Source organism: Excalfactoria chinensis, chromosome 1, assembly GCF_039878825.1.
Source record: "Excalfactoria chinensis isolate bCotChi1 chromosome 1, bCotChi1.hap2, whole genome shotgun sequence".
NCBI classification, from domain to species: domain Eukaryota; kingdom Metazoa; phylum Chordata; class Aves; order Galliformes; family Phasianidae; genus Excalfactoria; species Excalfactoria chinensis.
The window spans coordinates 95,836,464-95,863,605 of record NC_092825.1 but is presented as its reverse complement, the minus strand read 5'-3'; the positions used below and the strand labels follow the sequence as shown (position 1 = coordinate 95,863,605).

At 33.7% G+C, this 27,142-nt stretch overlaps 1 protein-coding gene across 1 annotated transcript in view; it reads right to left on the bottom strand.

Annotated features, from left to right (window-relative positions):
- The window catches only part of NCAM2 (neural cell adhesion molecule 2), a 237,785-nt gene that overhangs the window by 49,421 nt on the left and 161,222 nt on the right, over positions 1 to 27,142 (bottom strand). The window contains 3 exon segments of the mRNA XM_072327161.1: positions 8,140 to 8,313; positions 13,521 to 13,617; positions 16,321 to 16,508. Coding sequence (XP_072183262.1) covers positions 8,140 to 8,313; positions 13,521 to 13,617; positions 16,321 to 16,508 — 459 coding nt within the window.

The following is a 27,142-nucleotide window of genomic DNA, read 5'->3' as shown; positions in this document are numbered from 1 at the left end:
TGCTTCTCACATGCAAAGATAATTTTAATTCATAGACTTTCTTCCCTTCCCTCATTTCCATCCTACTCCTTCATGCTACGCTTACAGCTTGCCAAAAGAGAATGAAAAGAGCAGGGAGAAGAAAAGTGACAAAAAGCAGTTTCATTTAATGATACCATGAAACGTAACACAGACAGGCAATGCTATCTGTTGCCAGCTCTTATGTGTGATAGAAGGAAAACTCCATTCAAAGTTACTCTGTCATCTGAAGACCTTGACAATTCCTTAAGAATATTCTGCCCTCCAATAACACTTATCCAGCTTATATTACAAAATGCAGATTAAGTTTATATGCATAAATATTCCAAAAATTTACCGTACCTTTTTGCAAACACACTGGCAATGTAAACTGGATGCAAATGAATACAATACTGATTTGAAAGGCAAAATTTGCAGCTGCACCATGTGTCCCACTTATCAGCTATTCATTTCCAATATTGCATTGCACAACACTTTCCTTAACAAGATTTGCACTTAGGAGCTAGATCAGCAAGACCTTTACATTGGATCAGCATGTTCACTGCAAATCTACTTGAGAGTGTACCATCACAGAAAGCATGAAAAGGTCTAAATAAGGGCTAGGCAAGATTTATCAGCAATGCAGGAAAAAAACAGAAGAAAATCAGTTGAAAAATATTTGGAATAACTGAGTCTCCACTTAACTCATATATATTCACTATACACATCTTCCAATGAAAGCATACTGCATTTGTTTTCATAAATTTTCAAATGTTCCTTTTTTAATACATTCAACATAAATCATGCTTCACAATGAGCGTTGACTATTTGACTAAATGAAATTGCACGCACAGAATTATAAACTACAGCAGTACCTCAGATATTGGCGGTGTATATACTCATGTTGCTTTTAGTTATAAACGTGTGATAGGAAGTAAATTGTCTGGGTTTTCTTCAATTCTCATGAGAACTTACTAGCTTTTGAATGCGAAAAGCACATTTCACTCCCTTGAATAAAAAGCTGGAATACTTAAACATAGCTTTCCCTTTGCAGTTTTCATTTTGCAGTTTCCCTAATCTGTCCATGCATTTTTCTATAAGACGTTTATTTCTAATCAACCTTTCTACCCACGAGAGACTTTTAAACTTGAGATTAAGGTGGTGAGACCAAGAATAGTACAGAGATTGAATGAGAGACATGAATAACTGAACACATATGCAGGCATATGTGTAAACGAATTTGGATAGAAGGTTTGTTTTTTAACACTTTCATTTAAATATAATCTACATTGCTCGTAAATTGCATCTATTCTTTAACTTTTTCCAGTTGTATGACACATAGCAAATTGTATCATGCTACCTTATCCCTAAGATTTCCATTTATTAAAATTAAGGTTTTTCTATATGTGTTATTTGTAATTTCATCCTGCCCCATTTTAGCTCATTAGTATACATATATACACACATATATATACACACACTTCCAATTTCTGCTAATTTTCAAAGCTTGTTAATATTACACAGAATCACAGAATCACAGAATTGTAGGGGTTGGAAGGGACCTCTAGAGATCATCGAGTCCAACCCCCCTGCCAAAGCAGGCTCCCTACAACACATTGCACAGGTAGGCGTCCAGGCGGGTCTTGAATATCTCCAGAGAAGGAGACTCCACCACCTCCCTGGGCAGCCTGTTCCAGTGCTCCGTCACCCTCACTGTAAAGAAGTTCTTGCGCACATTCGTGCGGAACTTCCTATGCTGAAGTTTCAGCCTATTTCCCCTAGTCCTGTCCCCACGCACTACTGAAAACAGACCAGTCTCGCCACTATGGCTCCCACACTTCAGGTATTTATAAACCTGGATCAAGTCCCCTCTCAGCCTTCTTTTCTCAAGGCTAAACAGACCCAGTTCCCTAAGTCTCTCCTCATAGGGGAGATGCTCCAGGCCCTTCACCATCTTCGTGGCCCTCCGCTGGACTCTTTCCAAGAGATCCCTGTCTTTTTTTGTGAAAAGACAATATTGTGAAAGCTAAACTTCAATCAAGACAAATATTCAGTTTATTTTGAAAAGAAATCCTATGTGCTTAGGGGCAACAATCGTATCATAGTATCTGATATATGGAATGATCCTCTATGTTTTCTTACAGTATTATAAATTATAGCCTATTGACAATAGACATTTCTTAAATTAAACCAGTAATTTCAATCAATTTGATGGTCAATAGGACATTTTAAGATTCTCCATAATCATGTATAATTTGATGTGATGCAAGCTTGGCATAATATTACAGCAAATTTTGGGATTATTATTTATTTTCCATTCAATTTTTTTACTAGTCTTAAACTTCTTGCACGCAAGTCAGCTAAATACAGAACCAGATTCTTAATTCACAATTCACAATTGCTTTCTGTATGACTTATGGCATCATTTAAAATGTACAGAAAATCCTGAGAATTCAGGTACTTCACTATTTCTGGAGTCTATACATGATATTCAACAGATGCAGAAACACTCCTCAGAAATAGAAAGAACTGAACATAATTACAATTAATGTCACAGGAAGCCAAATCTGATAGTTATGCCAAAGAACTCAATGTCTCAAATACTTCCTAAAAATAAATTCTCCCACTGCAACAGGCTAATGAACTTATTTTCCCTTCTGCTTTAGCAGCTTGCAATAGATATTACTGTCTTGAAAATTCTAATGTTTTCAAATAATTTTGACTACTGACTTCAACAACCAAAATATTTGCAATTTCTTCAATCTACAAATTATCCTGATATTATTTTACTTAATAATTAAACACATTAATAAAATAAATTTATATAGGCTTCATATCTCTCAAGAGTCCATTTGAAAGCCTTCCAAGCTTAATGGTGAAACACTGTTACACTATCAGTAAGGGTTCAGTAATCAACTGGGTGCACTTTCACGCTTTGTTATAAAAGGAGCAGGTAGTGCAAAACCTACAATCTAAGATGTAATGCATGAGAATGATAATCAACCTATATATTAGATTTCCTCCCCAAGGACAAGAACAAGATACCATAATTGCTGTATCTCAACGCTAAATATTTCTTTTGTATTTGTCTTTCTGAAATTTCAGCAGAAAATCATACATCCTAAGCTTTTCGTGTCTTCTGAAATATCTGATTGTTTGATGACTACAGAAAGTGTTGCTTAAAGACAGAAAACAAATTTCAGTTGTTTTACCCAAAACCCTGAGCTGCGCACACACACACACACACACACACACACAGATCACGCTTTCATAGGTGATATGCTTGGAAATAGCACATAAAAACTAAAAAGAAACAGGGAAAATTTTATTACCCTACTCTAAATGTTCTGAATGTTTTTTATCATTATAAAGATTGAAGTAAAATTTACCTACATGCATGCTTTCTTGGTTCAGCAAATTAAAAAGCAAAACACAAGATCTAGAATTTCCACCCCCTGCCCTTGGCCTCTCCCACCCTCCCAGGCCTAGGGCCCCAGTAAGCCTGGTGGACCCCAGCCCCAGAGCAGCTTCAGCAGGGCCACCTTCCAGCTTCCCACAGCCCTGTCCCGTTTGGCCATGCCGCTTCCCAGCCTCGGCTACCTGCAGGCTCATATCCCAGCCTTGGCCTCAGCTGAATCATAGAATCACAGAATCATAGAATCACGGAATCCTGGTCTCAGGGAGGTGCCTAGTTCTAAGAGGTGCCTCCAGCTGCACTACTGCAGGCTGGGGTTGTCGGATTGGACCTAGTTGCAAGCCCTGCTAGGCTCCCAAGAGCACTGGTCAACAGGAAGCCCTACCATGCCCTGTGGCCATAAGGCTGAAGGTCACTTGTAACAAAAGAGTTTTCATATTCCACAGAGCATTCAACAAGTGTAGAAAAATCTGGCTACCATTTTCTCACTGATCTCTTGGTGAACTATGATAGTGTTGATTATGACTTTTAAATCCTTAAATAGCCTGATGTTGGTGTATCAGAATGATTGCTTCACTTTCCGAGCTTGCATTCAATAGCTGTAATCAGCGCAGCCTTTCAAATGAAATCTTCTTCATTATAAAAGACAAAGGAGAGGGAATAGGGAAGTAGATACAGCTCCTGGACCCTGGAATTCTCTCCTTAATTTGATCTGAAAATATCTGAAACTAGTACAGTTTGAAAAGAAAAAGTTATGTTCTGAGGGAGTCTTTGAAGAAACAGACAGCATGAATCCCAGATGAAGAACTGCAAGCTGTCTGAACAGATTGGCGCAGAACTCATTTCATATTACATGATTTTCCTGATTGAATTCATAAGAATGACTAACAATTCAGTTAGTTTTTATCTTATAAATAAAAACTGTTATATTCCGACTTCTAGAAGGCTTTATACATGGTTTTTGGGTAATAATTGTGAGAAAATTAATGACTTGATTGCATTAGTAGCAATTCCTTTCAACAACTTTTTCAAACATCTATGAATCATTTGGCAACACTTTAATTAAAAACTAATTTCTGCAACAACATTGTCAAGATATATGTTTGTTTCATTTAAAATACATCCATCATCCATTTTAGCAGGTTATGGTTGTTCTTTCTGGATGTACAAAGACAATTACACGGCTGCTTCTAGTCACAGTACAGAGGGATCAGAAGACCTAGTTTAGTCTTGACAGTCTTCAATTGGAAGAGTAACAGTCTTTTGGGTGCTACTTTCTAAATGATGAAGGAACTTCTGCCTTTCTCTGTCAAAAGAGCCTTGGAATTCACCCACTGAATACACTGTGGCAAAGAAGGGGCTGCAGTGCTGTTTTACCACTCTTGATTTAAATCAGTCTGGTAAAAAGATTCCCTGTAAAACTACAGCACGGTTTATCATTGGCTGCTGGAAAAAAGTCATGACTCATGCATTAGGTTTGCATCATGTCTTGAGCTGTAAGAGCAGTTAACTGTCCCTGTGTAAAAGCATTTATACCTGAATCTTAACCATAAATCTGTTTTAAAAATTTGAACAGAAGAAAACAGTGATTCCGTTAAAGAATATTGACCAAGTATGGAAATTACAATGAATCAACTACAAATTGTAATATGGAACACTGACTGTGTGTTGGCTATCTCTCTCCCTCAAGTCTCACTGAGCCAGATATTAAGGTATGGTAGGAACGTGATTCTTACCTACTTAAGTACAATAAGAAACTGTCTCCAAACCATGTAATATTTTTTATCAATCAAAAGAATTAAAATTATTTTCAATGTTTTAAGAAAGTGTAAAAAAAATTTCAAGTCTTCACTTCAACAAATCCTTCAATAAAAATTCTTTCATGAACTGAAAATACAGGTTCAGGAGAGGATATCTCAGTGTTTACTACTAGGAAAATGTAGGTAGGATAAAAAAATAATAATAATAAAGCAAAGTTTAAGCAGATGTTTTAGAAAACTTCCTGAAATTCTCTGAATGCTCAGGAAAAAGGAAAATGTGAATTTTTCAGAAAGGTTCCAGTTCTAGTTAACAGCACTCTCATAAAAAAGGATTCTAATATTGGTTTTTGACATCTCCATCTTGGAAGATTTTTTTCTCCTCTGGGCTACTCAGTCTTTGTTTTGGCAACTTATCTTAGCTTTTTGCTGTGGCCGCATAGCACATTAGAAACAGACTCAATTTTTAACTCATTAAATATCGTCAACAACTTATGATAAATGTTTTTTTGATCTCTTTTGATTTATTTGTACTACTCTGTATGCTACTTTGTAGTGTAGAATCAACAGTATTTAGAAAAAAAGATGTCTCCTGCTTAGCCACTGTTTGAAATTCTGCAGTAGCTTTTGATCTCTGAAGTAGTTCAGAAATAAATTCAGGGAAATATAGACAATACAACCGCAATCTTTCTGTGCAGGAGAATACGAACAGAGATTTCTCAAAACAGGCAATATTAATTATGGATCTATGATGAATTTTTAACATTGTCGACAATCCTGTCAGTAAAGTTCACATTCTCAATACCTATTCCTGTTACTCAATATAAATATTTGTAGACAGAGATGATTCTTCAGGTCACTTCTATAATTACTAGTTTTCTGTCCTCACATGTGTGAGTCTCTACTCACACGTGCTATTATGGGTATTGAAACATTAAAAATGTTTAAAAGCAGTGTGATTTATTTTGTGGGTTTTTTTTTGTTTTGTTTTTGTTTTTTTGTTTGTTTGTTTGTTTTTTGTTGTTGTTTGGTTGGTTTTTCCCCCACAAAAACTCTCAGTGTTAGTTAGAAGGCAATGGAATTAAAATTAAAGCACAGATTTGAAGTAAGATAAAAGAGAAAATGTAGCAGCGTGTAGGGACTAACACTGTCTTTTTCTCAATTAAGCTGTCTTTAATTGCAGGGGGAATGGAAGCATAGTTTGTAAAAGCCCACAATCTACTTCACATAGGTACTGTGTTCATAACTACTGGAGGTATTTATAACTGGCACACCGCTTCCCATTTGTAAAATAAGTTCCAGCACAATGCAATCAGACTAGAGTAATTACTAGACTAGTAATTACTAGAGTAATTCCAAGCAGATCAGGTTATATGACACAGCAAACACCGAAATATGCTGTAGGTAACATCTCAGAAATACGTAATGATGACAGAGTATTACAAAAAGCTGTGAACTTTTGAAGAAAACAACACCAGGCAACTCCGGTAGCTGCAGAAGTCTGTCAAGTTATACACCTTTTCTACATAAGCAATTAATGTTTTTACAAATCTCACATTAACATTAATAATAGAAGAGAATGAGGACTAATGTCAGTACACTGTTGTACAAAGTTAACACTGAAGACTTATTTATTGTCATTCCGATTTTGCAATTGAATTAAGCACTCTAGCACTGGCTAGCCTTCGTTTCAGAACACTGCAGCCTACTACACAGACAGGTCACCACAAATCTTAGTTTGTGGTACACTGTAGTTGTCACCACAGAAATTTATTGTCAAGTCATTGAAAAAAACAGCTAAGAGAAAAAAGTGTTGAATACATCTTGAAACATAATCTTAAAAGAGGCACAGTGATATCTATTAATGTGTATGCCTTGTCATTAGAGGAAACGTACTGTCCTTTTGGTCTTCTAGTACTGAAAAAACAATATAATGAGCTAAAATGAATGCTACCATTATTTACATTGCTACCTTAATACTCATAGTTAACAAATACAGTGAAGAAAAGATAAAAAGTCATGTTTTGAAAAAATTACATGTATGTTCCTTTGAAACAATTCTACTTTTTTGATTGGATCATACTGTACTTAGTGCAGAGATTTTGTGTGTGGCGGATGTGATGTGATGACACATTAGATCATTTGACACATTTGTTGTCCCCTCAGTGCGGTGATAGCTCAAAAACAATTCACCTCCTGCTGTATGAATCAGAAGATTGTTGGGACTGCTTTGACTTGTGCTATCAGCTGAAAATGCCAAAGTGTAAATTGAGGATGGAAGGCATTTCTGATCTGTTAAGACCTTGTTAACATTACTCTGTTGAAATACCTTGCCTGTGCATGTACTTAAAGAACTCCTGTATGCTTACACTGTTTTCTACTTTTAGAGATATGCAAAAAAGGCACAGACCCAGCAGTTAACTGGACCAATTTTTAGCATTCCCACCAGTATAGCAGTCAACAAATGTAACATCAAGCAAATGCATTTATGCATCACTTACTGAATAGTACTTTTTAGATACACTTTTGAAACAGATATAATGAATACTGACGGTCACGTACAAAGGTTACCAAGTAGCTCAAAATCATTAATTAAAATATCACAAAATAGCTTACTTAACATTTTAATTTAATTGTGTCTGTAATACACATTCTCAAACTAACTCCTCTGTGACATCTACAGTCTTTGAAATCTACAGCTTCAAAAATATTACTTGTCTCTATTTGAAAGCACAGTGAAAAAATGGGGAATAATTGTGAATTTGTTCATCTAACTTATGTAAAACTAAAAATTGATAATTAATCAGAGCAAGATTTCTAATTGGTGCAAAAAGGTCTGACTACCCCATATTAAGTGGAGATACAGCTAAGCATAATGGAGAAACCGAGAATCAATTAACACACATTTTAATTCTCTTCCCTTGATATTTTATCAGTTAAAATACTTCCATTTATTTTTCATAAACTTACTTTGAACTCCATGGGAGCGAACAATCTTCCAGGTTTCTGAGGCTACCTCTTTTACATCAACTTGGTAGTGATGAATGGGCACACCTCCATGTGAATCTGGCTTAATGAATGAAACCTTGGCAGTGGTTTGTGACAGCTCTAAGACCCGTACTCCATAAGGATTTGATGGCACATCTAGAAAAATACAAACATCCATTTAATGATCAGTCACAACTAGACAGACCTAAACTAACAGTTGATAATCAACCCCAAGAAGTCTGCTTAGCATGTTGAAGGGAGAAAAAATATTGAATGTGTTGAAATGACGTTCACTTCAGGTAAACAAATTAAGCTTTTTAAAACAAAGCTGCAAGACAGATACATTTATTTTCTTGTATGGTAAGGATATGTAAAAACATTTTCCATTTGTGTGTGCCTTTTATAATACAATCTTTTTAACAGTTAACTTTGTCATGGCCAATAGTTTGTTTGATAAATGATTATGTGAAGGAGAATAAAACACTGAAAATCTAATGATTGGGACAATGGCAGCTAAACGGATCATCCAGAGTCTGAATTTTTCTAAATGAGATTATTACAAGAAACTGCAGAGATCACTTGGCCATTTTTCTGAAACTGAAATACAGCTGAAAACATAAGTTTTTCTCATATTTGATAGATTGGATTCCAAGCTACTAGCAAGAAATACTAATGGAAGGTTTCTCTTTTCAGTTTTAAAAATTGTCATAATAGCTTGCAAGAAACACGTTTTCTCTGGTCAAAAGCAAGCGCACAGCTCTTAAAATAGAAATGAACTAGAAAAATAAAGTAGTAGTCTGTAGTGTTGAAACACTAGGCATGAAATAAAGGTGGAAATCAACCTTATTGTCAGTGCATCTTCAAAAATGTAAACATTATTTCACTCTTAATGTTTATCCAAACTACTACAGAGAAGACAAAAAAAGTAACTTTTAAAGTTGTTCTAGGTTTTAAAGCATTACAATTACCAAAAAAAGTATTGCAAATAGGATAGGATGGATTTCAGTTTTGTAGACAGAGGATCAAGAATTTGAAACACTTGAGTATTCTGTTCTGATACATTTCACTATTACTTGCATATCTAATTACAGATGTGGAATTTTCTTTGTCTCCCTGGTATCTAAGTTACGTTCTAAAGACAAGCAAGGGCTTGAACCAAAGCTGATCATCAGGTCACTGGGTATTCAACCATTTGCATAAAACGTAAATGTCTTTATTCAAGGACTGTCAGGCAGTTGGGAATAAAAAGAATCAATCTGAAATTCAGCCAATACCAGTACCTAAATGAAAAAGAGCTAAAATTGTTTATAACATACTAAAGAATGGGCCTTATAATATATTCATCCATGAATTCTCATGAAATGGACACTTGGCAAAGACACTCTATAGGGGTGGATTTATCAATCATTTTAAGTCAGGCATCTATATTATCCAAGAAAAATTCTGTAACACTTACAGAGCTGAGTGCCTGAATCATACCTCTGCCCATTCCTACAATTAAAGTTTCTGAAAATAGGACTCCTGAAACTTCCAATGCTTGATGCTCGTTCGGTTAAAAACAGCATAGTTTTATTTACATGGACACAACTAAATACCTCCATGAAATTTAAGATTTGGGCAGAACACAAATCTCAACTTGAGGGATTCAAACCCCCAGACATTTCTGTATTCTAGGAAACTTTCCTATCACCCAGATACATGATGGTTCAGGAAAAGTCCAACCATCTTATGGAAGCTGTATTATTGCGCATAAACGAATTCAAAATTCACAGTCACACAGGGCATAGCAGAATGTAACAGTATTCTGTGCATCTAGGAAAACAGTTAACTGGGTTTTTTTCTAATGGGTTGTTTTGCTTAGATAATCAAGACATCCACAATTTAAACTCAAATTGATCACAAGTTTGTTTGTTTTTTTAAGAAAAAGAAAGCATGTTCACAAAAAAAAACAAAAAAAAACCAAAAAAAACCAAAAAACACCCACATATTTTTTTTCTGTGATCACATAGGAGAATGAGATAAGCACTGATCTCAAATTCAAAGGACAAGGATTAATACTAGACTGTGACTCCACCAGATCCCCCTATAGCTGAGAACACAAAGTTTTATTCCCACTAGCACTAGTAACTTAGAAACCATCCCGTGTACAAACTCCTCTTCTGTTCTGACAGAAGTAGCAAAAATCCAGCATTAGTATGTGACTTAAGCAGTCCAGTAGAGCAAAATGAAGCAACACAGTACTGTATGAGAGATACAGATATCAACCATATGGGAAGGCGAATGTGGCTATCCAATAAAGAAGATGAATGGCCTTAACTTCTAATTACAAGCTAGAAGCTGCTATGGATACCCATACTGTTTTGAATAGTTCCTAAAAAAAAAAATTATTTCCTTTTCTGTTGTTAAAAGAATTGAAAATGGAAACAAATTACTTTTTATAAGGTTCAGCGAATATTTAATTTCACTGAGATTAGTTTCATGTTATTTTTTGTATGCTCTTTTTATGAGTCAATTCACTGTTATTTCAGTTTGGATCAAAACAATTTTTTGGTCAATGGTGTGAATCAAACAAACTTTATTTATATACCCACTCTGTTAGAATTTCAACATGTTAAGGAAATCTCTTTTCCCAGCATTTATGGCTGCATATGATTAAATATCCTAAATATGGCATTGGGAAACAGACATCCTTAAAGAGCCTTTATGTTCCCTGATGCAGATTCAAGTATGATTTATGCTATATGAATATACGGTTCAATTTAGAATAAATGAAGCTCCAGTGAAATTTTAGTAAATATTTGGCATAATTAGCATAATGCAATATGTTTAAAACTCATTGTGAAATTTATACACACTACCATTTCAGATATGCAAAATAATCCATAATCCAAGCTACCCACATATGTGTTGGTAACATTCATGTGATTTTCAGAGTTGAACTGTATCAGCATCTTATTTTAAGAAAAGGATCACTAGAAGAAAACAGAAAAGGAGAAACATTCCTAGCTAAAGTAGTCAACAAGCAATCACAACTCTGTTGGGATAGAATGAAATACCTACTGTCTCTTTCAGACTATGTACAATTGCAGCTTTTTTCCCAAAGAAGTTCATTAGCAGCATGATGAACTGAATCCAATTTGGTAATTCTATATTGAGAATGAATTTCATGATGCAAAGTAAACAGCCCTCTGGTCCTTATCTGCTTGAGCATTTGAGATGTGTGTCCCATCAGTTGAAATTATTTGGAGCAATGCCATGATATTGATTTACAATTGTAGGGCTCTGTCTCAATGATTAGCACAAGTAAAGAATAATCTTCAAGACTGTATATGTTTTAGTCTACATGTGGAGGGACAGAACAGTGGGTGCTTGCTGTTCTTTTTCTCCTTAAAACCAAACTAACCAATGAATATTTTAAGAGTTTAGCTACGGACGGTGATTAGTTTTTTATATTCTGCTGTAAGCTCTATCTAAGCTCTAGTAGAAAATATACAGCAGAAAAATCATGTATGATGTTAAAGTATTAATTAAACAATAAAATAAAATAAAAAAAGACTCTAAGTGTAAAGTTGCATTTAGTACATTTTGTATTCAGTGCATAAAGCAGGTTAGTGCAATTAAGTTTTGTGATCCATTGACCTAAATAAGTAAAATTGGCTTAGTTCCAAGGATAGTAGTGCAGATGATAAATAATACAAATACAATTATGAGTATGCCTTTATCTCCACAGCCATGCAAATACTATTTCAAGTCTATTATGGTTTATCCAACACATTTAATGACTGACCAAATCTTTTTCATCAAAGATTTTTATTTATTTTTTTTTTTCAAGCTATTTCTTTGATAGCTCTACAGAAGAAAATAATTTTCCATCTGAGAGTTTAACAGTTAAAATGGGGAAAAGAAGTGATGTTGTGGAAGTAAGTCGTGGAAGTAGGTTGTGAGGTCAGAGAATTATCTTCCAGTTAGTTCTTGTCTCCTTATCTCCTGTCAAAATGTTCCTACTACATATAGTTCTGCAGCTTACAGTTCTGTAACTCAGAGAAAGTAATTATGTCTAAACGCTGAATGTAAGTAGTATCAGGACCACAGCAGGGAAAGAGATGGGGAGTAGTGTCTTGATGCCTTTCGTTGGTGACAGCTACAACAGATTTATTTAATCAAATTGCTGAGGGTTCTTGAAAATAAGGAATGGATTAGGAAACTGGGCCACAGCTAGCAAATAAATACATAAATAGTGAATAAAAATAAAATACATGCACACAAAGCAAAAAAAAGAAAAAAACATCCACCAAGTTGCTTAACAGTTTCACTCACATGCTTATTGAAACTATTACGGTTCTTTTACTAGTAGAAACACCTCAGTTGATGCTACTACAGAAGAAAACGTGTATGGCAAATTTTAGGACTGCAATCTACATTTGAGATGTCCATATTTTATGAAAATAAATAAATAAATGGGCTTTAGCCAGCAGCAAGGTACAATTCATTAAAAAAAAAAAAAAAAAAAAAAGAAAGAAAGAAAGAAAAAAAGAAAAAGATCAGAAAGCACTGCTTTGGCACAGAATATCTTTTTTCTTATGTTGTTTTCCAGGGAAAATAAAGTTCTACTTCTTTGATTTTATCTTGCCTGCATAAAAAGCGAAATATATGGAGAAACAAGGAGCAACATCCATTAACCAGACCCAAAGTGCCAGCATCAAAAATTCAGAGAAGTAAACTGTTATATTTGATGCTGTATTTTTTGTCACTTATGGGTCAACATTATCATATCTTGAACAGGAACTGATTTCAAAAAAAACAAGTTAAAGGACTTCTGTGAAGTTCATTTATTGTCTTTCCCATGCATCTGACATAATAATACTGAGATTGTGATAGAAATGAAATATGCTTTACTTGTTATACAATCTCCCTAAACACAGATAATTCACATTAACTAGGACTTTCTGAGCTTAAATTAACCCAATCTTGAACTCTAGGTCAAATTCTGCTTTTAAATAATGAGCACTGCAAATGACAGTAAGTCTTTGCTGAAGTTTTCTGACATCCTTGATTTCTCAAGAAAATACAGGCAAGAAAAAGGGAAAAATCTTTCCTAATCTGTTCTTGCTTTTACTAGATTTTTTTTTTTAAATTTTTTTTTTTTTTTCCAATTTTCAGAGGGGCTTAAAATTCAATCTAGAGAAAATGCATATTCTGAGGGGATCTGGCTCATCTTACACTGTACTGCTACTCTAGTTTTAGAGGATTCAAATTAACTGCAAGCGTTCTATTGGAATAAAGTAAACTAAGAAAAGTCTGAACTATATTTTTATGAGAATGGAAAAAATGTTTAAATAAACTTAGAAACAGTTTTAACTTACCAGCTTGACCGAGTGTGTACTCCTGATACCTTGTTCCTATTCTGTTTGTAGCTGTACAGTTATACTGTCCAAAATCACTGTCAGATGTAGGAGCAATCTTTAAAATGAATACAATTTGTAAATATCACTTCTTAATCAAGTAAATTTCTTTTAAAAGATCAAAAATGCAAACATATTCTATTTAACTAACATTCAGATTTATTCTTACTTCAGCCCATCAAGTATATTCCTTAAAATACAGATCTAAATTAATCATTTTTCATGTTAAAGTCACTCTTTTCAAATTGAAATGTGAAAACTAAATAATAAGAATTGGAGACATTATTCAGTTTTACAGTTTCACTTCTGAACAAGGCAAATCAACATCTAATAAGCTGCACATTTGTTCACAAAGATAGATAATATTTGCATGTAGTTGAACTAAGCAATGATAGGTCTGAAATGTGCTGATTGATAGAAATAGTGCAAGCAACATATTTCACTTTTTATAGTTTACAAGATTCACAATATAATAGCCATTCAGTGAGAAAAAAAGAAGATCTAAGTATGTGCCTCAACTATAAACTCAGGTTAATATGGATGTGAGACAGAAAAGGCAAAAGATATCACAGCAAATTAGGGTCTTATTGGAATCCCAGCCTGTCCAACTGTTCAGGTGATAGAAGGATGGAAAGCACTCAAAACACTATAGGTTGTAAAGCATATTTTGTGTTGTTAAGTAAAGCTTCTTGAAAGATCTCCTTTAAGTTAAGAACTCCAAAAATCAACTTCAAACAAGGATAAGACTATGTCTTTCTAAATCTTCCACCTCTATTCAGGGCTTATGAAGAACAGAAAACTTAAAATTCTATGAAATTCTACGAAAAAACTTAGAAATCTACAACAATATAATAGACAGTAAAGCCTGTGTTCTTGTAGCCAGTATCCTCATTTTCATAACCTGTATGCAAATTTTAAGTTAAAATTACCAGAGTTTGCTTCCTGAAGGAAGATATTTTAAGTGCTTTTTTAATTTGCAAAACTGTGAGCAAAAGGAAGGGTCCATACCCATAAGTTGACAGGGAGGAGTAAAACAAGAAAAATGGAAGAGAAACTTCATCATAAAAACTTCGTAAACTTGACTTATTTATAGTTAACTAGAGGTTCTTTAATATTTCTGCTAGGTGATATTAATCTGTATCAATATGCCAAAATAGCACCCAAGGGTGGATTAACTGCCAATCTGTTCACATGAACAGATTTCAGAGTCAGTCCAAATCTTCTTTAAGGGAATTGTAGAGATTATTTCATCAGAAATCTGAAGTTACTAACTGCCTTTCCTCTATACAATTTAATTTTTGAATCAGATAGCCAAAAGTTCATGTTTAAACTATGTAATTTAATGTCATTTTATTTTTCTCCAGACTTATTAAGGTTACAGTGATGACACTATTAATCAAATCAAAATAAATGACAGACTGCTTCCAGAATACTTTAAAAAATTCTTTAGGAGAGATTAATGTTAATATGATGTACTTAGATGTGATAAGTATGTACCATACATGGTTAACAAGACTCAGCTAACCTGAGTAAGCTCAGCTACTTATGTCATCTCAGGCAAAACAAATAATCAGTTATGAGAATGAGAGAATATTTTGTTGCTTTCTTCTTCCCACAACACAATGTAGATCTGAAAATTTGTAGTTAATTTCTGTAAGAACTACAGAAAGCAGAATACAATTTGCTACCATAGACAGTTTCTCATCAGATAAATGAATAGAGTTATCAACATATATATATACATGTCAATTAGTTATTTATTTTAAAATTTGTGTTGTTATGCTCTTCTGACATTGTATTACATAATGATGCACATTCTGTCTTTCCTGTCTGCCCCAATTTCCCATGGAGCAATCACTTCTCATGGAAAATTAGGCCTCTCTATTACAAGTAATGCTTTTTCTGAAAGCAGCAACAAAATGCTAAAGTAAATTTCAAGAAGTTCATTGGTTGGACTTGAGAAAGAAGACTTTATTTCAGTCCACCATACACCTCTTGCCTGGGTATGTTCTCCCATAAAGAATTAACCCTATAGCTTCTGAATTATTTCCCTATGGCAATTGAGAAACCTAATTTTCTCAACACTTCTCACATTCAGTGAGGAGAGAATATCTAGCCTCAGTAACAGGTGAGACTATAAATGGAGACAGTGGTTACAGACACCTATGAAATATTTAAGGACCATGGCTTGCTATACATTACTGTTCAGCAGTCCATTGTTTATTCAAGACAATACAGTAGAAGGAAAACTGAAGTCCATTCTTTGTCTTCTGCTTTTCTCGGGTTTTATTTTCTTAAGTGCACATTTGATGTAAAAGAAAGGAACATAGTTCTTTGTTGTCCAGTGCCACTGTGACTGCCGAATCAACTGTAGACCATCACTTCACCTTCCTCCTTAGTTGTGACTGAAGCCACATATACAGTTTTTTATATGACAAGCACCTTCCATTCAGTCACTTAATTTTTAAATTTGCCCCTGATGGTTTAATTTTATACTTGTGCTTTTATTTACTTGCCATAAATGCAAATTACATTCAATGCTGGAGGAAACCTAAATATATGAAAATAAGGTTTATTTCCTAACTGTTCACAAGAAATGTGTAGATAAATCAGTTCACCACTTTTTTGTTTTGTTTCAAAGAACTTAACTTATTAGCTCGTAAAACTTATCTTTACGCATTGCAATACTTGCAATGATGCCACACTGAAGAACAAATTAATTAATTATTTTCACTGCTCTGATTTCCATTTTAAGCCTTACCTCTAGAATCAGCTTTCTTCCTGCACTGTATGTCTTCAGATGTGTTGTATTTTTTACTGGTAGAACTAATTTTCCTCTTCTCCACTGAACTGAAGCAGATGGGTTTGCTAGCACTTCACATGTTATATTGATGGGATTGCCTTCCCAAGAGAAATACATAGTTTGATTCGACAGAAATGTTGGAGCATCTGTAAAAAAAAAGAAGTCATACACAAATATGTTAACTGTTTCAGTAATACAAGCTGTATAAACCTATTGAAGCATTAACGTTTTAGAAAGTTTAATTGAATTCTTAATTTATTACAAACCATGACAACAGCGGTATACAATCTTGAGTTTCTAGAGACCTAATTTTCATATGCTTCTCCTCTGCTGAAATTGTTTCAGATGAAAATTCTCAGGAAGAGAAGACCTATCAATTATTTTTAATATTAGGCAACATCAGTCTCCTGAAAGATGCATTTCAGAAATGACTAAGATTATTTCTTCCCAAGGATGAGAAACACTTCAGCAAGACCCTTGTGTGACAAATGTGATTGGACTATGAAAGTTATATAAGCTGTTTGGTGATTGAGTTTATAGCGTCCACTTTTGCCATGGAGAAATTACATACACAATGAATGTTCATAGATATCTAAGAGCTTCATTAATTTCCGGTTGTAATTAACATACACTTTAAGAAATCCTTCTATGGAAAGATGCTTAGCAATGTGAATAAACCTAGAAGTAAAAAAACAAAAAACAAACAACAAAGCAAACAAACAAAAAACGAAAGCAAAAAGAATATCTAAAATATTACAATGTATCCTACCAACCTGAGGTAAAACACTGTACATACTCTTTCTGTTTAAGATGATCTTTGTACCAGTTGATTGATAAAATTTAAAAGTTACAGAAAATAAAAAGACGGTGCATCTTCTTTGCAAATCTGGCTGTAAATGGCTATGTCAAACATGTAGCTAAACAGAGAATCAAATACAGAGAAAAGTCTGGTTTGTGAACTAATTATAATTTTGGGATCACAGTGCCTACATTACAAGGCTTCTCCACTCTACACAGTTTCCTGGAGACCCTGATGGCCTTCATGACATGAAAGGGAGGGAGCGGTTCTTTCCCTGCTCTTCTGCCTGCCTTGAGTAAAACTGTATTTTTGTCTATTGAATATTTTGAAGTATCTTTTTCATTTTAATCCTACTAAGAGTATTAAGTATTCTTTGTATTACTAAAAGAGAGGGAAACTAACACAATTCTTGAGGATAATTATCAATTACAATGGGTGTCACAGCATCTCTTTTTAATACTTGAAATATTTATGTATATATCTATTTTAATAAAGAAATCTTAAGTGCTTCCTGTTGTATCCCAGGAAGCTCTGCTTTAGTCTTCAAAATTAGTTTAACATTAGTCTAGAAAATCTCTAAAAGTCTAACAAAGGCCAGAACAGAGCATATTTAACTGAACTGTAAAATTTAGCTCTGGGAATGGTGTAAAACTACTTTCTTCTTTCTGTAGAGCACGTTTTCAGATTCCTTTTGTGTTTGCCTTTCTGCAAAACTAACTTTTTGGTGTTTTTATGCTGCTGGCCCATGTATACTTACAGACTTTTACAAGGGAACTATCATTGGTTCTAAGCATAATGAAGTCTGTTACATTGATCATCATAATCAACATTCTTTGAGTAAATAAAATATGTTTTCCTATGGCTTTATTTATAAGACACAGGAGCTCATCCTTTTTTTTCAAATATTATAGCAAGAAATTCCACTGCTCTTTGATTCTCATAGACCTTTAAAAAACATACTTCAGCATCTAAGCATCTAAACATCATGTAAAGAATGGACTACTAAAGAGACTTCTGGATGTGACATTTCAAAACACAGGGCCTCTCCAAAAAAAAAAAAAACAAACACAAAAAACAAAAACAAAACAAAAACAAACAAACAAACAAAAACCAACAACAATAACAACAACAACAAAAACCAAAAACAAATAAACAAAAAAAACTTTGCATATGCCTTTTTTATGCTTAAGAATGGAATGCTGGAATATCAAAAGTCCAGCTCCTGGTTTTTCCTCTAGAAAGCAATTTAGCAATGGAAGTCACTTGATGGAAAGCTTCATAAACTGATCTGTGCCTGGCAGACAGTTTTTGTACTCAACATGACAAACATATGGATCAGAAATCTCATCACAGTGTGCATGAGACACAAAACATGGTTACCATGCAACAGATTTTAGATAAGCTTTATCCGCCACAATGCATAATTTCTAATGCTAAGTTCATTCTGTCCATGAACAATGGCATGAACATGGACAATGTAACAATGCACTGCAGGAAACCCAAATAACTTTCCTCCCCAGGTAAAATCATATGGTTTGGTGCTTCCTGTGAGTTTAAGTATACATTTGGACAATTTGTATCATATTTAAGTGCTACAGGTGAAAAAGGACTTTACGTTTGCCATACATACATTTAGGAGAACAGGGACTTCTTTCATTTTAAACTGCTCTGTCTTTCCAAGGTATATCTTTATTGGATGCTTGCAGCATCTGTTTAGATTTTAAAAGAATAATTTAAAAAGAATTTTGGGTTGTGATTTACATGTGACTACACATACTAAGAGCAGTTTCAACATCCAAAATCACAAACAGGGCTAGAAGTCCTTCAAATAAAGATATACCAAAATCAGCAACTCCCAGATGTAAAGTACTGCTAAACAAAATGAGCTTTTCATTTTCCCACTTAAAAGCCTCAGGGGAAAAAAAAAAAAAAAAAAAAAAAAAAAAAAAAAAAAAAAAAAAAAAAAGGCTTTTCAATAATTTCCCCAGTAGTTAATAGATCCAGTGTAGAGAAGAGAAAAGGAAACATTAATGGTTTGATTCAGACAAATCATTTTAAATTCACGAGTCAGTAATAGATAACTGGAATGATGTCTCATATGAAGAAAAGTCTGGAAATCATTATTTAAGTATGTATAGAAGATAATGTAATATTTCTTATAAAATAAGAATGCTGAAGTGGAAGGAGATAATTGTTTAATAGAGAGATTTTCCTTTTTCTTCTTGTACATTCCTCATCATTAACTGTACTATAGCAGGCTTATGTGGTTACAAAGTTGGTATTTCAAACAGAAGCACATACTATGTTTAACATAAGGCATTGCACTGAAAAAGAAACACTTCAAACTACTGAAAACGTAACTGACTATTTGTTGTCTTAAAATCTAATGTCTTCAGTCTTTTAAAATAACTGAGAAACATAAATATCCTATGTCATACAGTGATGTAGGATATTTAAATGCAATGTACATATTGTATAATAAGAAAAAAAAACAAAACAAACTGATACATGAGAGAGTTAAAACCATAGAAATATGTTACTCAGGATTCATTTGTGCATGACATCAAATCAGTTCAGGGCTGTTCATAAATTAAACATTCTTTTTAAGCATTTTCCCCATTGAATACCACCAATTTAAAAAATATACTTGATTTTTAAGTGGCTAAATACTGAATTTTGAGATTGAATACACTTCATTAAAAAAAAAAATAAAAAATTGTTCACACATTTAATAAAAACTAAGCCACAAATAGTAATTTATTACACTTAAACCTTACAACTCTACTAAAAATAAAATACACTGCCAAAATATACAGAAGCATCTTTTCCTATTAGTTGCCACAGGCAAACAATGAAGTTTGTAAGTCCTGTTATAAGCTTTAATGATGAAACATGGAGCATTATTTTGGAGAGATGAGGTAATCTGAATTAATAAGATGCTTAGAATGAAGACACACTGTGCCATATAGGTATGAAATTAAACAAAATTCTCTATTAGAGTAGGATTCTATAAGCAATTCTCACTTCAGAATGGCACTTTAGAATATTAGGGAATCAGCATCAGTTATGCTTAAGTTTTTCCTTTTCCTAAATGGGAAAGAAACCAACAGGACTGCACTGCATTTAGTAAGAGTGGTTACTCATAAACAGTGTATGAAGATTAAGTCAGAGAAGCATGTGCTGAAAATTATTTCAGGCATGCAGATATTCTTATTAGGTATAATGTCCAAGAAAAGTGATTCAAGACAAACCAATAAATCATCTGTTTCATCCAGAAAAATAATTCAATAAACAACTTCAAAGATCTAGTTCTGGTATATGTTCGGAGCTGTAAAAAAGATTGGACATGGCAGACTACCTGATTCAGTGCACGTGTCCAAACAGCCATAACAGGAAACTACTGAACAGAATCAGATATGCACTTTGTTTACAAGCATACACTATCCAACTTCTTGCAATTTGTTCCTCAAATTACTAACTTTCCAAAATCCCACAGTGAAAATACATAATAAGATTATCAGGTCTAAGGTACTGGATGTTTTTCTGTACTACATTTTTGGAAATCCCTCTTACTTTGTTATCAGTGGCATATATTTCCCATCATCAAGAACTCAATACTTTAATAAACCTAGTACTTTCCTCAATATCAGTAATGATTTCCCTCCACTTCCATTTTTGGTTCTTCTTCAAATGCATACAATAAAACACATAGTGGTCAACAGTATGATAGTCTATCTACTAATTATACAGTTTATAAAAGAGTAGGAGTCCTCTATTAAGGGCAATCAAGTCCTAGTCCCTGATCACCTTGACTATGCCATTATATTTTTAAACTGCACTGACTTCTTCATAAACATAAACATAGGTACAGAATCATTTGCAATGAAGATAAGGCATCCTTCTGCTGGATGCAATGTGATGTTGTTGTTATTTTGTTTGTTTTTTTCTGATGGCACCATCACACATTAACAAATTATGAGCAATGAATATCTGCATAGTTCCAGTCCTTTGCGCTGCCAGAGACACAAAAATTCAATGTATTTTTTGCTTAACTTCACTTGGCATTATGAAAAAGTATTTGGTTCACCACTTAAAAGAAAAAAAGAAAGAAAATAACCAGTTTCATGGAAATATATGTTATGAATGGATGAACCTGTTTAAAATCACCTAAAATTGCCTAAAATATTTATGCTACCGCTGGGTACAGTTCTCAGGGTGGTACTCTGATACTCTCAGCAGGTCTAGTTTCACTAAGTTTAATTTGAATTCATAGTTTCCTCATTTACTAATGTATGGTTTCTGAAAATCTGTAATCTTGTGTGTTGTACATCTCTGATATTTACATATTTCTATTCCTAATTCAACAACCAGATATAAAGGCAAGTCATTGCCTGCAAATGACTGCTGTGAATTCTACTATGTGCTTTCAGTCTGAGTTTATTTAAAAAGTATATTAGAGTTCAAGGATTTATTTGGGGTCAAAAAGTGAGGGGAATGTCCATCATATGGAGAGAAAAAAAAAAAAAAAAAAAAGAAATTGTAGCTCAGTGATATAAGCTAATATGATGTTCAAAGGAAACAGACCACAGATATCTGCTGGCCATTTTCTGTTAGTACATATCCAAGAACACTAGCTGTGGCAATTACAGCAGGATCTCTCTCCCTCTGCAGATCTCTCACACAAGTAGCAATGTTCATGTACCGCCAATTACTGAAACATCATTTTCGGACAGCATCGGTTTGTATCAAAATTTCAATCACTACACATATTCCAGGTCAGAATCACTGGAGAAATTTAGACTTTTGATCTTGTGTTTATGATTACCCAATTCTCACACAGCTGGAAGTAAAAACTGCAATGCCTTTCTCAAACCAGGATTCTGACTCCATGTCTATTCCTATCTCACTTTTCATATTTTAAGAACAAAATTCAACTTAATGTCTTTGCCTTGTGTAGTTCCCTATCATCCTTAGCTCCACAACATGACTCCTGCTGATCTCTTCCCTCTATTCCCTTTCTTCGCCTCTCTCTTGCTCTCCTTTCCCATCCTATATTCCCAAAATTGTAACAGTTGTTCCTATATGGAGCAGGGACTCAGCCTTGGGACCCCTTCATTTCACACTCAGTGCTGTCCAGAAAAGAACAAAAATCTCCACAAAATTTTTAGGAACAGCTTAAAAATCCTAATAGCATTGCTGAAATTACCTTGTAAATCCAACTCAACTTCCAACAGGTTGATTTCCCTAAGCCTATACCTATAAACTTACAGACCTTCAGTAGAGGTCTCTGAAACTCACCTGGTGTTTCCCTCCCTACTTTAGCCCTATGCTCCCAGTGTGTGCAGAGAAAGCAGGTCAGGGGCAAGTTCTGTGGTACATGAGTTCCATACCAGGTAGATGGCGCATTTGTAGATGTTTCAATCACTTCAAGATCCTCTGAGCACAAAACAAAAAAAAAAAAAAAAAAGAAAGACTTTATCTAGAAAAAAATGACTTACAAAATTTTATTGTATTTTCAAATTATGAAAACCACATTTTAAAATTTCAGTGTTATTATCACTTATTTAAAATTTTTAGCCCTACAAGAAAAATTTGTGAAGCAAAACGAAGGAAATATTAAAAACATATCTATCAACAAAATTACTAAATGTGAAAAGAAAAAGAATAAAATTCAAAATACTTAATTCAAGCCAACGAGGTATTAAAAATCTACTTAAAATATCATCAAGCTCACTGTAAAGTCAACAAGACCATGTAATATAGAGCTGCATTCATAAAAAAATTTAGAGATATTCCTGACATTAACATAGTATTTTAACAAGTACACAGCATACACAGGCCAAAAATCTTTAAAAATCGAAATTACTGGTTAAGTAATAGGTCACTTTATTATCAAGATGAAGAAATTATATTTTTACATTTATTGTGGCAGAATGAGAAAGAGAAAACAAAGCTGCACTCATCCATGCTCCAGTACAGGCAGTCTTGGTAAAATGCTTTTTGCCAACTGACTTTATGCAACAATCCTCATTTTTGCTCATTTAATTATTTTATTCCCTTTAAATTACTGAAGCAGCATAACAAATTATTACTATGTATGAAAAAAGGTAGACAAGAAAAATTCTTAACCAGTAACACCCCTGAGCCCTAAACTCATGTTATAATTACTGTATATATTACTGAGGCTAACAATTGAGCTCATCCGCCTTTGTTTTCTCATTTAAGCTATAAATTTGACAAGAAGAGATGTAACTAAAACCACAAATATCTTAAAAGAAAAGAAACTCTTCCAGAATATTACAGCATTTTGTTTTCCTTCGTTGCTTTTGATTATATTTACTTAGGACAAATGTGTTTATCAGTATTGTTCTAAGGTAGTGATAATAAGGTAGGGCTAAACAGACCATAATCATTCATATGGTAACAGAGACCCAAGAGCTGGGACTGCTGAGTCTGAAGAGGGCTCAGTGAAGAACTCATCAGTACACACAAATATCCAAAGGGAGGGTCTAAGTAGATGGAACCAGGTTTTCAGTGGTGCCCAATGATAGGACAAGAGGCAACCCAATCCAACTTCAAACTTTTGGTGACTACATAGGAAGTAATGGGCTGTTCCTACACTGAACATTATTTGTAGAATTTACAGTATCAGTAGATAGCTGGGATTCTATTTGGAATCAAATAGATTACAATGTTTGTGATGTACTACCCACGCTAATATTATTTTCACTAAATCAAAGCCTTCCTTCTTGAAGTTAGGTTGAATTTGTGCTCAACATCTTCAGTCTTCTTTTAAGTAATACTGTGTTTTTGCAAAGGTATGAATGAAACAGCAAGAATCTGAAGCATGTGAAATAACTGCAGTGCAAAATAGCTGGTAAACATAACTAAGGCCTAAAATTATAACTTACTGAGAAAGCAGAATTCGATTAATTTAACAGTAAAGACATTGATTTCAAGTTGAGGTGGAAGAAAAAAAAAAAAAAAAGACTTTTTGATAAGCAGTAGAGTAAGATAATAAATACTGCAAAAGTTCATTTACTGAGAAATAGTATTCTACACTGTTACACAATTTTTTATTTTTATTTTTTCATATAATTGAAAAAATGTTGGTATGTAATAAGGAATAAGACTACAAAATTCAGGTTTGGACAAAAAAAAAAAACAAACCAAACCAACCAACCAACCAACCAAACAAACAAACAAAAAACCAAAACAAACAAACAAACAAAAAAACCCAAAACAGTAGTTAGCAGATCTTCTCATTTATGGTGAAATTATAAATTACTTAAATGTTTTCCAGAAATTGTTTTCTAAGAAATCATACTTGTTTAACTACCCATGTGGCTGCTCTTATATAAAAATGTACCATATTACTGAATGTAACAGGCTTGTGATTGATAGTCTGTTACCCACAACACTAGTTACCATGATGTTGGACCTTACAATCTATCTAATAACTGTAAAAGGAGAATTTCAAATGAAATTGAGTGATGTGAATACCTTTAATTGCAGCTATGGAAAACTGTGTTTGGATGCTTTCTAGGCAGTAGGTAGAAAAGAAAGCCTTTTCCAAAGAATGTGACTTAAAACATTTTTGCTGGCAAGGGATGTATTCTCCAAAGGAACTTGTAATTCTCTTTGGTGGTACAGAGTGATTGGGTAGATGTGTATTATTGTAGGGTGCACATGCCTACTCCTAAGTGTAAACAATTTTGAATATTTCTGACTGTGTTAACTACAGTTGAAACACAACAAAGAGAAAATTTCAAGGGCAAGCAGAAAACTGCTTGTAGGAGTCATAGCCAATTAATCATTACTGGATTATTTAAATCCTTTCCAAATTGGTAAAGCCATCAGTACATGCTTACTGAGAGTAATACTCTGAAGACAGATTACCCATCATATCTAATATGTCAAAATTATGCATTTTCATTCTCTAATGCTAATCACTGCAGTGAATAATTTGTGGAAATACACTCAAGAAATAACGTGTTCTCTCATCAGAACTTTTCTTCTTCTAATCCGATCTATATTGTGATTTTTAAGATTCCCTTATATTCCTAGTATATATTTTCAGAACAAACGTATCAGCTAAAACCATGACAGTACTGTACAGAAATGTAAACATTTGCACTGAAAACTGTGACTTGGAAAGGCACCTGATTTGTATGTCCAAAGCACTTTGTAATTCACTGGAACTTATACATTTTATCTCCTTGGGTCCTTTTGAAAAACCTCACCTGCAGAGTGCCTCTTGCTATATCTAATTTTTAATAATCTGTTTCTATATGTTTTTTTAAAAAAAAGACAAATAGCTAATCATTAGAGGCACATCTTAATACCAAAAATATATTATAGATATCAATTTTTCTACCAGTTGATTCAATTATTATTGGCAGTAGTAATTATGATTAATGTTAATAGCACCCAATATTCAGCTTCATATGTATAATCAAAATTTGCAATTGATTATATCCATTAATGAACAATATTAATAATTATACCTTATTTTTCACGTCCTTCATTTTTATTTTATTTTATTTTATTTTATTTTATTTTATTTTATTTTATTTTATTTTATTTTATTTTATTTTATTTTATTTTATTTTATTTTATTTTTTAACATATTAAATATAACAAAAACCAAACAGAACTGAACACAAATACAACTTTGTAGGGAGAAATCATTGAAGTGCCTCTGCGCTCCCTACAATTTATGGCTGTCTAGCATTTACTCCAGATAAAAGGCAGGGTTAACTGCACCCAGATGGTATCAAACCTGATAATCTCCTTCTGTCCTGGAGATGTGCTCTTATCATCAAAAACAACCTCAACAGAGAACAAGGATAAAGTACAGAAACTCTGTGCAGTCCCACTGTCAGTTTAAGTCTCTGACAGAGGATACAGTAAGTAAAGAATGAGACAGTGACACCAGGGCACTTTGCGTCTCCATTAGGACTGTTTAACTGCACTGTCGTTTGAGAATGTGCCAAGAACATGCCTTCCTTCCTGACAACAAAAAGTACCAAATGCCTTAAAAACATATAAAGAAGAATAGTGGCACTATTGAGTGGCATTAGGTGCATCAGTCATGTCCAGGAGCTATGGAACAATATGTACAAATAGACCTCGGTTATTTATTTATGTTTTAATTTAAGTTGATTTTTTCATTTCTGTAATTTGGTAAACAAATATTAAAAATAATAATAATAATAATGCAACCCTGATAGCAATGTTCGGTTACAAACAATATACTGAAAAAAGATTGACAACAGAAGGAAGGTCTAATAATCTATTCAATACTAACTTTATGGAATCTCAAAAAATTCCCCTCTTTGCCCAGTTTTGCTGTGAAGACCAATCAATTATTTAGGTTTGAACATGTAACTTTAGCTGAATGTCTCTAACCCGCAAATTATAAAGGAAATAACCAGAATGAAAGGTAACTATGGCACTTATTACAAAACAAAGCAAAAACACACACACAGAAGGGGGGGAAAAATAAAAGCACTTTGAGAAAAACACTGCTATTTTTGGCAATGAAATGCAATAGGGAAAAGTGCAAAGAATCATCTTCTGACAGATCACTTGATAATACTATTTCATCACAGAAGGTTATGACAGAAACGAGACTGATGGCGGGGATGAGGCCAGAATGAAGACCCTGTCCACTGAGGACACTATTTTAAACGTGAGAGGTCTTTGCCTTTAGATTAGTTGTTTTGTTGTTTTGCTTTTTTTTTGCCTGGGCAAGACACACAACCTACAGTTGCAGTGCATACACCAATGCAAAGTTGTTTTTTAATACAACTGCTATAAGGGGTTAGTCACAGAATCACACAGAATGACCTGGGTCAGAAGGGACTTCAAGGATCATGAAGCTCCAGCCCCAGTCAGAATGTCAATGGAGACAGACTTACATTGTATCACCTAGAATATATTAGCACTGATTATAAAATTACTAAACACTTACTGAAT